Raw genomic sequence first — 10,555 nt, 5'->3', positions numbered from 1 at the left:
TTCGACAGCATATAAGCAATTTCAGAGCGAGTCTACGTGTAAAAACTAGTACAGTACACGTCTACCTCTGCTATTAATATAATATATCAATGAAACAAATTATTATTGTTATTTCAAAGATTTTATTTCTTTCAACAATTATTGTTATACAAAGATTTATATTTAAGCACCATAAATTATAAAAAAATGTCAGCATAAAGCAAGAAGGCAATAAGTTAAACATATTACATATGAGATATACATAATGAGATCTTACTTCAGCCCGATGATCATAGTGTTCTTATTAGTCTTGCACTTAATAGAAATGCGAATTAACTTGTAATCAATTTGGCAACATAATATCTACAGGGTAATTTTCTCTATACTGCACAAATTTTGAGAGTGGATACGGTTAAAGAAAACGAGTAAATATTAAAAGAAATAGATGTCAAAAAATGTAATTTTTTTTGTGACACATGTCAAAAAATTCGTGTCATTTTTGACATGTGGCCCAGTATGAAAAGTTGAAATTGTTCGCCATTTCGCTATTTATTTTATATGGAAGTTGTTGAATTCATTGTACCGAGCATATTGCCGTTTGTGCACTGAATAAAATATATACCCTGTTTATCCAAAAATATATTAAGCCCTTATATTCATTCAAGCGCGGATCCAGCCCTCAAAAAGGGTGACATCACAAAATTGAAAAAAAAAATTCGCTGTGCGGAACACAGCGCGTATTTATATTATGTAATGCGATTATTATGTATTGAATTAATAACAGACTACACACATATATGATATATTGATTATTGATTACTACTGAATAATTTCAATGAAAATGCTATTGTATCTACTCCGAACACAGAATTTTTAGAATAATTTGAATGATTACAATTTTAGTTTATTTCTACTATTAGTCTACATGGGAATGTTGAAGATTATATACTATTTGATTATCGTATTAAATTCGATCTTTAAAATGTTATTTCAATCTAATCTTAAAGTTCAATTAAAAGTTCATCAAGTCAATAAATAATAAATAAAGATTTAGGGACAATAAACTAGACATGTACATTAAATCGAATAGGAAATATTACGTTAGCTTCCACAGATGGCGCCACCAACGCGATCCGCCCGTTGCCATGACGCACAACTCAATAATATTTGCCATTATTTGGAAGATTGTCAATGTCAAAACTTAATGTTACTGTAATGACATGCCAATGCAAAGAGTGAAAGATATCAGCGCTCTGTCCCGTTTGTTTTGTATTTGTATTATGCATTTCTTTTTCTTGCATCAGCGAATCGAAATGACTTAAGCTATTATAGTTTTCTCTAGATGCGAGTGCTGCTCTCTGGCGCAATGACATTGCAATAATATTTCCCTATTACAGAATTTAAAAACCACAAAAATACAGTAAAAATCATCAGGTTGACAAATAAGATTGTAATTTTATCCGTGTAAAGGATAATACTGAAATATTTCATTTACATTACATATTACTCTAGTTGCCTACTAAATTCCGAGAGACAAAAATGGATTACATCCATAATTTATTCATCCAGAAAAAAGTCCCCCAAAGTGGCACCTTACATACATTTCTTTAATAGAAGAAAAATATGCCGATGGTCTCAACTATGGACGCGGAAGATCACGTGAAGTGGAGGAGAAAAAATATAAAAAGTTCAAGTACAGAAATTCGTTCAATGGCGTTAGTATAGGATTTTGCAAGAATATAATAGTATCGTAAACATCAAAAATGTATATGGAACATTCGTTCCTTTTAGGCGCTTAGAGGCGCTGTTAATTTTCATTATAAATTTAGACGATACGTTGTCGGTTCTCGCAAAAAACTCACGGTAACTCAACTCAAGTACAAAGAAAACTAAAAACGAACATCAGCGTAGCCAAATGAGATAAAAATTAACGATGTCTCGTTTCTTCTCGTCTAATTAATTTCTCTTGTATGAGCGAAACGAAAGAAATGACGAAGCAAAGACCAAGAGCTATATATAACTAGACAACGGTAAGCTGTTGAGATAGAAAATTCCCATATAAATTCCCGACCCTATACGGCAAATCTCACACAAAGTCACTGGACTCGTGATAAGGGACAAAACACTCTGTCTCGTATCATCTCATGTATTTTTAATACGCACATCTTGTATGAGCGAAATGGAAGATATGACATGGCCTACAGCTCTCTTTGTCTACGTAACGTAATCTCTAGTTGTCCCCACTGTTGAAAACAAGGTGGCTTGTTCAATTCTCGATTTCCGCCCCTGTACCACGCCACGGTTCGTCAAATTTCACATCGCACTCGAGATCCCTCAACGCGGCCTTGATGTCGAAGCCGAAGTCCTTCTGGAACTTGCCGTACGCTTGGTTGAGCAGTTCCTCGACGCCGAGCAAATGGAACGCCCGGTTTTGTTCGCGGTACCGGCCGACCATGTTGCGGATGGCCCAGCATGCGTTTTTCTGTAAACATATTTTGTTTGTTTATCATCATCATCATATCAAGTGTGTTATTGCTGACACTGGTGTCAGATTTTATTCAAGTCGCCTAAAGCCATCTGACATGACTTTTACGACTACCTACCGCCATCTAGTGGCAGGTAGTCGCATACACACTAGGGAACTAAACTGTGAGCCAGTGTGCAGGTTTCCTCACGATGTATTCCTTCCCGAAGCAAGCGGTGGTATATGAAAACTACTATATATGAGTCAGATTGGTATACAAACTCATATGGCACAAGTAGGATACGAACCTGAGACCTTTCGATCCACAGGCGGCCATTACACCACAACCGCTTCAACAGCATCAACGTTTGTTTATTAAAAATCATCATATAACAGTATTCACACTAAAGCAATATTAGTGGTCTACTTACTGAATCAAGATACATTTTCAAGTGAAACCATTCCGCGGGGAAATTGAGATTGCTACTCGTACTAGAGAGGGACAATTTTCCATAAGTAACTTTCTATAAATATTTCTCAGATTTCAATTGAAATTTAATCTTATGTATGTACACTTAAGGCTGGTGTTCATTTGCGTTTTTTTATGTATATGTCTAGCAAATCGTCAGGATATATCTTGTTCTTAAGTAAATATTTCACAAAGGGCAATCTATATATAAAGAGTAAAAAATAAGTGGAGGATCAATTTTGACGATTAGATTCGTTAATTGCAAAAAAAAATGTAGTTCGATAAAAAACAGTTTTCTACTGTTTATGGATTGAACAAAATCAGTAAACTGAAAATCCAGTAACCTGAACACTGGGGTCGTTGGGATGGAGTTTCATCAAATCCACGACGAGCGGGGCGGCGCCACTGTCGAAGAACAAGCAACTGTGTACTGGTTCGCGCAATGTTAGCGCAGCTATAGCTTTCAAAGCTAACGCGGCCGCTTGAGCGTTGCTCTGAAATACAAATAAGTTTTATAAGAAGTGTTGCATCGTCAGCCTTCTTGCGTGTCTTTGAATCGGTTGCTAGGCAACACCTGTATCACTACCATAGAATTCCAATATACATGAGTCAGATTGGTATACAAACTTAGGATTTGAACGGGGTTCTTTCGATCCACAAGCGGGCGTCACTATACAATACATTATACACCGCCGCTCCAAACCTTCACCGCTTCAGATTTGGTACTCCGGAATACCTACTAATTCCTTGATCACTACATATTATAAAACAAAACACTACTACACCGTGTTTATTTCAACCTTAATATTGGAAAAATCATCGTTTCATGGCGAACGATTGAGCCATAACATAAAAAAGTCGCTTCCAGCCGTCTGTCTGTCCCTATGCAACGGAGTTTGATGCGGGTTTTTTATTAGATAAATCGATTCAAGAGGAAGGTTTATGTGTAACATAACGACTACATAATTTTGCGTGCGTTAATTTATTCTTATCCTACATACATTCCATTGTGACTCGTCACGCAAATCAAGATTGTCGACATCAAGCAATCACTTTTTGGGTTTGCCCCTTCTACCATGATCGAACTGTTTCCTAATATACATACAATAATAAAGCGTAAAAACTTACTGTATGCATTCTCATTACGCTGACCATTGTAGGGGCAATGCCGGCTTGAACCAGCTGCCTCTTTACGTCGTCATTGCCAGCCAAAGCTGTTAATCTAGCAAAAAAGTTAATGGATATAAGTACAATAAAAAACAAATAACATTATAAAACCTTTATGTTACAATGAGTTTACATCTGCGTTAAATATTCTCATGGTTGATGCTGAGGTCTCAGACACATATATCGCCTGATATATTTGTAAGGCATATAGGTCAAGCAATGCAATTTGCATGGTATATCGACTAAACGGGTTTATACACAAGTCTCTATGGTTACCTTATTTAATCAATAAGAATGGGATTTTTGTATACTTCTTGAACTTATTTTTCTTAGTGAGCCGATATTGGCACGTAAATTCTCTTTGACGATATCAAACTTCATATAGATAAACATTGTTGTAACAAAAATGCAGAAAACAACAGCAGAAAACGGAGACTACCTATCATTCGGCGACAGAAATCATGGACTATCCACAATGCTTAAGTGGCACGAACACAACCAGAAAGTTTTGAAAGGGGACATCATAGGAATCACAGACGAAAATACATCAATCACTAAAAACTGTATCGTTAAAGTGAACCAAACGTCCTGTGAAGACTTCAGCGATAGTACAGATCAGTTGAAACACAGGGTAAGACATATAAATTATTGGAAAGCTGAATTAGAAAGAGCTATTAAAGATATAGACGCTGAAATCAACGTTTTGGAAGCTCTAAGGCAGCAAGTGAAGAACGCTATGGACACTTTAAAAATACCGGAATACATTTCAGAAGAATGCCTCGATATGAGACGGAACAGAATGCAATCAGACCTGATATACGACGAACCACAAGAAGAACTATTCACAGAATCAGCTTTGATAGAAAACGTTAAAAGATTACACGGAGAAATGTTGAGAGACATCGAAAATCAGATGAAGATGAATGTTGCCGCGAAAACTGCACTCGAAGCTGATTGGGGTAATAAATATTTGGCATTCAAATACGAAAGTGCTAACGCTGATTTGCAAACCAAATCTGAGAAAGTCAAAGATTCTGCCGGTGCTACAAGATTATCTGAAGGTCAATCGGATGTAACATCATGGGAACATTACACTGTGAATGCGCTACAACAATTCAAATCTGCTATAGACAAATCTAAACAGCTGAGAAGCAAAGTTGAAGCAGTTTTGATAAATAGCACAAGAGATTTAAGATCTCAAGACGTTAAAGTAAACGAAGCTTTGAGTTCAAGAATCGCTAGAACGGAACAGGTGAAAACTGAATTGGAAAATCAATTGCGATTGACGTTGGTTAAGATAGTTGAGACAGAGAATATATTGGAGACATTACACGACGAAATTATGAAGGTGTCTCAGCGGATACAAGTGGCTCAGACGAGACTGAACACTAAAAATATTCGGCCTAACGTTGAGAATTGCAGAGAGGGTTCTTTGGTTGGTCTTCTCGATGAAGTCAGAGATTTGAATGATAGCATGAGTTTATTGCAAAAAAGGTCTTTGGAGACGGAGAAATTGAGGGCTGATTTGATACATGAAAGGTCACAATTGGAGAACGAAATCATGGTAAAGAAGAAGACGATATATTTAGACAATGAGAGGTGTCTCTTTTTGAGGTCACATTTCCAGTCCGCTGAGAAATTGTGTGGATTTTAGGAAATGCACTTATTAATAATTTCTGATTTATTTATAAAACGTTATTCTTATGTATAACGATCACAATTATATCTATAATCACTTTCAACCTAATAATAATAAAAAAAACACGTAGGTATTTGCAACTTTATTGATCGAGTCGAGAGTAGATTAGTACAATAATGGGGAATAATAAAAGCCTCATGCAAAAACTAAACTTAAAATCTGGTATAGGTTTCATCGCAATATGTTGCTAAAACTCGATAGTCAACTCTCGACTCGATGGACCCATAGAGACTCAATAACTGTTTTTTACGTATTTATCCATAATAGCGTCATAGCGTCATCTATACTATTATTATAAAGAGGTAAGCGTTTGTGAGTTTGTATGTTTGAGGTGGGTAATCTCCGTAACTACTGAATAGATTTCAAAAATTTTTCAATTAGAAAGGTATATTATACAAGATATAGGCTACATTTTATCTCAAAATTCCCACGGGCAAGAAGCACCGGGCAACAACTAGTTTAGTTTATAAAGCGCCATTGACTACCTAACTTCTAGATCAAATCCTACGAGAATCGCGAACTTTCGGAATAAAAAGTATCCTATCTGTTAATCCAAGATATGAGCTACCTCAATTCCAAATTTCATAAAAAAATGGCTCAGCAGTTTAAGCGTGACGAAGGACAAACATACAAATTTTCGCCTTTATAATATTATTAGATATATTTTTTAAAATGAGTATCCTATGTGTTAATCCAAGGTATGAGCTACCTCAATATTTTAAGCGCCCAGCATTTTAAGTGTGACGAAGAGACCAATATACAAACTTTTGCCTGTGTAATGTGTGACAAAGTGACACTCACAGTTTGAGAGCGTGCAGCAGCAGCACCGCGTCGCCGTGATGGGTCGCCATGACCTCGAACAGGGCGTCGCAGGCGCCGTGTTCCGCGCACAAAGCGCAGAGTTCGTTGCGCACGAGCAACGGAGATATCGTCTTTAGGAGGTCGAGGCATTCTGTTGCGTCTGTTGATTCTGTGCTTTCTGAGAAACGAAGGATTTTTTTTCCATATTTAATACTACCATTTTCAAAGTCTTCTGCCAAAGTTTCTACACAAGTGGCCTATGGGAACTATATAAGCGAGATACCGTCGAGGATCTGCGCATCCAGTATAATAATATCTTTAGGATGATGTTAGGGCTGTCGCGCAGGTGCAGTGCATCCAGTGTGTTTGCGGAAGCCAAATATATTTATGGGTTTCATGCCGTCATATGCAAAAAGGCCGCCTCCTTCTTGCAGCGTGTGCGAGGCAGCAATAACAGCATCCTAATGATGATAGCTTCACGCTCCGACTGTGCCGTATTAAGGCACTGTATGCTTGTATCCATAGACAACCTAGGCCCTAAGACAACCTGTTACTAACATTATATGGGAAACTGAAATAATTATTATTATTATTTGCACTACAAACTTTTATTGTCGTCAGATAGATATAAGAATTTATAGCATCATTTACAGAGGAATCATAAGTATGACTAGGTATTCAAACAAGAGCGAGGGAAGAGAGACCATTTAACGCGTGACAAAAATCTTACCATTCTTACATACGTGAAAAAAAGTAAACCACTGAGGAGTTCCCTCGTTGGGAGCCGATCCTGGGTACACCATCAGTTCATGCTTATCATAAAGATGCATTGTTATGGAAACTGAACCGTGGTGGGAAATTTCAACTCTGTACGACAAGTGGAAGTAGGTGATATTTAATTTGCAAGATTTGATTACAGGTGAAACTAAAGAAAAGGTCCGATTTTCTTTACAATTTTCTGACCTTGTCATCTATTCCATTGTCCTAATATTATTGTAAATTACAAGAACTTTAATAAAAAGAAAATAAACTTACGATTGAGCATTTCCGTGAGAGGAATCAACAGTTTCATCGCCAACTCTTTGGCATGGTCGTGTGCTTTTCCAAATTCGACTCTAATGTCGTCGTCTAAGGTCAGTCTTCGCACAACCAGCATACACGCTGATGTTAACTGAATAGAAAGATTAATAAAGTTTAAAAAATTTATATTATAAACAATTTTGTTTTTTAGTGGTTCTTTGTATAAGGTGACTATGCATTCTCCAAATAGGGTTGACGTGAGTAACGCGACCGGTCCTAAAATATCCACCCAAATCTTCAAAAGTTACCGGACTATTTTTACGTTCGAAATGATTCAGTAGTGGTGCTAAACCGGAACCTATGTTTTGATGAAATTTATTTAGTACATTGATTTTTTTATGAAATTTGCTAAATGGCATAGGACAACAAAATCAGTTAATTTTACCTTGGGGTCCTTGCGTGTCTCCACCAAATTTTTGAGATTCTCCACAATATTTTTGGCGAATATTTTCTGCCTGTTCATTTCATGTTTCACGCAGCATGTCGCGGTCCATTTTAACGTTGCTATCAGGATGTCTCGATCCACTATTGTATCCAGTGCACTGAAAATATTATAAAAATGTAGAAAATACTAGCTGCACCCCGTGGCGTTATCCACATTAAGGGTTGCTTACCGATTTAAACTACATATTATTTATACTAGATTATGTGTAATAATTGGATGCTGATGTATCTGTTTATAAGGAGTTATTATAATGTTAATCCTACTAATATTATAAACGTGAAAATGTTTCTGAGTATGTATGTGTGTATGTTTGTTACTCTTTCATGAAAAATATGAAATTTGGTACACCGGTAGAATATAACCTGGAATAACACATAGAGTACTTTTATTCCGAAATTCCCATGGGAGCAAAGCACCAGGGCACAGCTAGTAAGTTTATAATTTTTAAATTAAATCAGTATTCTTTTAATACATTTGGTTTTTTATCTTATATCTAAAGTATTAAAGTATTTTTTATGTTTAGGTAGGTATTACACATCATTTGAGCATGAAATAGCTTAAACTTATACTCTACGAGTTCAGCATTGGGATAAGTGAAAATTATAATGTAGGTTTGTATCCTCACCGTTTTATCAGTTCCAATCCTTTATCATCCAGCAGATCAGGCTGTGTGTCCATGAATACAGACAATGTTTTAAGAAGATCGAGCACAAATAGTTTGTTGTTACCGCTCTCCTTCTCGATGTATAAGTTTAGTCTTGCTTCAAGCAGTTTAATTAGGATGTTGTAAGCACCATCTTTGGCTGCGCGCATTCTGCGAGCTAGGTCCTTGGCACATTCAAACTGAAAATTAAAAAGAAAATTACATTTCATAAGCTGTAATAATTTATGTGGAAACAAAAACATCAAAAAAGCTACTTGCATTATTTATAAGCAGCAGAGTTCTGACGCCTGTTAAGCTAATTATGATTATGCTCCTGAAATAAAGGGTTCCCAAACAATTTATATTCCCAGATCAAATAGTTCTTACTTGCATTTCGTTTTAGTATTTTGTCTGTCTAGTTGAAGCAATTAGGATACATAAGTACAGTAAACGCAAGATATACATTTTTGGGTGAGTTCTCATTTTGAGAAGTACCCATTCTGCATCAACAAAACAAAGTGTGGTTCCGCCATAGAATAGGTTTGGTCATGAATATCCTTCTGTGGATGTTGTATGAGGCGACTCAGGGACACAAAGCTTTGACAGCATTCCCAAAGAGGATTGACGTCAAGTGGGCGGCCGGTGGTAAAATCATAGCCAAATTTTCAACATTTACTGGCAATTGTTTTATGCAAACTCAGCTTTGGGGCGTCACAGCTCAGAATGCAACCGGGAACATGCAAATATGAGAGAGAGGTACAGTACTTGATCAAGTTCAAAGCAAGGCCTCTTAAAAAAGATAATTTAAAAAAACCTGCGTACTTTTAGTGCTTCAAGCTCCTGTAGCATACATTCGTCGTCATAATTTCGATCTATCAGCTCTTTCATTGCACTGACAGTCATTGAAACTAGGTGATTATCATTTGTGCTTAGTACCAGATCCTTGATTATGTTCGACAGGTCCACTCCCTGTGAAGAAATAAAGATCTTAAAATAAAAATATAACATTTCTTATTTGCTGATAAAGTCAGCAAATAAGAAATCTTATATTTTTAGTAGTTTTAAGTAGGAAATTTTTTAGTGGCTGATTTTTGTCTGATGTACTAACCGGGAATGACAACGACGAAACTCAAGACAAGAATTTTTGTTGATACCTGTATAGGTACATGTATGTATATCATGTGATTAAAATGTTCGTAAGTACATAGGTAATTAGTGTTAGCCAATGAACGACAAAATTTAAGATGAATTAACAGTATTGTTTATGCATATGGTATATAAGTGTTACATGGCAAGATTATCGATCAATAATGCAACAGCTTACTTGTGCTTGAAACTGGGCTATCGCTTCCCTGACAGCTTCTTCAGGACTCATTTCGAACTCTTCCATATTCTCCTGAACCACTTCATCGTATGTCTCCTGAGTTATTACACGAACCATTTTTGAGATTTCTCACAATATGTCGGTGGCCTATATTCAGAAATTAATTTAAAATCAATATATCAATTAAAAACTGCACATGCGGCTAGATGAGCAACGCAAAGCAATCAATCAAAACGATTGTTTACAAAATGTCATTGATGCCAATGTCACGAATTAATTCATTTTACGTGGATTTTCGCCTTGCGTTTTTAAAGATTTAAATTTTATAATATCATTTATAGTGTTTTATTTTTCAACATTCAATTGATCAAACTTATACTTTGTATATAATGGCAGAGAAAGTATTTTTCAAAAGTAAAAAAAAAGTTAAGTAAATAATGAAAGATAAAAGTTTTCACGCGATGAAAGTATCAGTTTTGCCTAT

General features: G+C 36.0%; 2 protein-coding genes across 2 annotated transcripts; one reads left to right on the top strand and one right to left on the bottom strand.

Annotated features, from left to right (window-relative positions):
- Positions 1 to 102: 102 nt before the first annotated feature.
- On the bottom strand, positions 103 to 10,315 carry LOC128680720 (uncharacterized protein). Its single transcript, XM_053764065.2, has 9 exons — positions 10,072 to 10,315; positions 9,570 to 9,716; positions 8,730 to 8,947; positions 8,045 to 8,201; positions 7,615 to 7,750; positions 6,580 to 6,757; positions 4,041 to 4,134; positions 3,257 to 3,406; positions 103 to 2,461 (listed from the first exon to the last, which is right to left on the bottom strand). The coding sequence occupies exons 1-9, from the start codon at positions 10,186 to 10,188 to the stop codon at positions 2,246 to 2,248; spliced, it is 1,413 nt and encodes a 470-aa protein (XP_053620040.1). The 5' UTR covers positions 10,189 to 10,315; the 3' UTR covers positions 103 to 2,245.
- On the top strand, positions 4,486 to 5,834 carry LOC135309971 (tektin-3-like). Its single transcript, XM_064436816.1, has one exon. The coding sequence runs from the start codon at positions 4,486 to 4,488 to the stop codon at positions 5,731 to 5,733; it is 1,248 nt and encodes a 415-aa protein (XP_064292886.1). The 3' UTR covers positions 5,734 to 5,834.
- Positions 10,316 to 10,555: the final 240 nt, after the last annotated feature.

This window comes from Plodia interpunctella, chromosome 25, assembly GCF_027563975.2.
Source record: "Plodia interpunctella isolate USDA-ARS_2022_Savannah chromosome 25, ilPloInte3.2, whole genome shotgun sequence".
NCBI classification, from domain to species: Eukaryota; Metazoa; Arthropoda; class Insecta; order Lepidoptera; family Pyralidae; genus Plodia; species Plodia interpunctella.
This window is presented reverse-complemented; position numbering and strand designations above follow the sequence as displayed.

Bases quoted from the DNA above. Each gene is read 5' to 3' on its own strand.
- LOC135309971 (XM_064436816.1), top strand. From the start codon at position 4,486: ATGCAGAAAACAACAGCAGAAAACGGAGACTACCTATCATTCGGCGAC.
- LOC128680720 (XM_053764065.2), bottom strand. From the start codon at position 10,188: ATGGTTCGTGTAATAACTCAGGAGACATACGATGAAGTGGTTCAGGAG. The intron at 8,948-9,569 runs GTACGCAGGTTT...TTTAATTTTCAG, and splicing joins AGGAGCTTGAAGCACTAAAA to TTTGAATGTGCCAAGGACCT. The intron at 7,751-8,044 runs GTAAAATTAACT...CTTTCTATTCAG, and splicing joins AGACACGCAAGGACCCCAAG to TTAACATCAGCGTGTATGCT.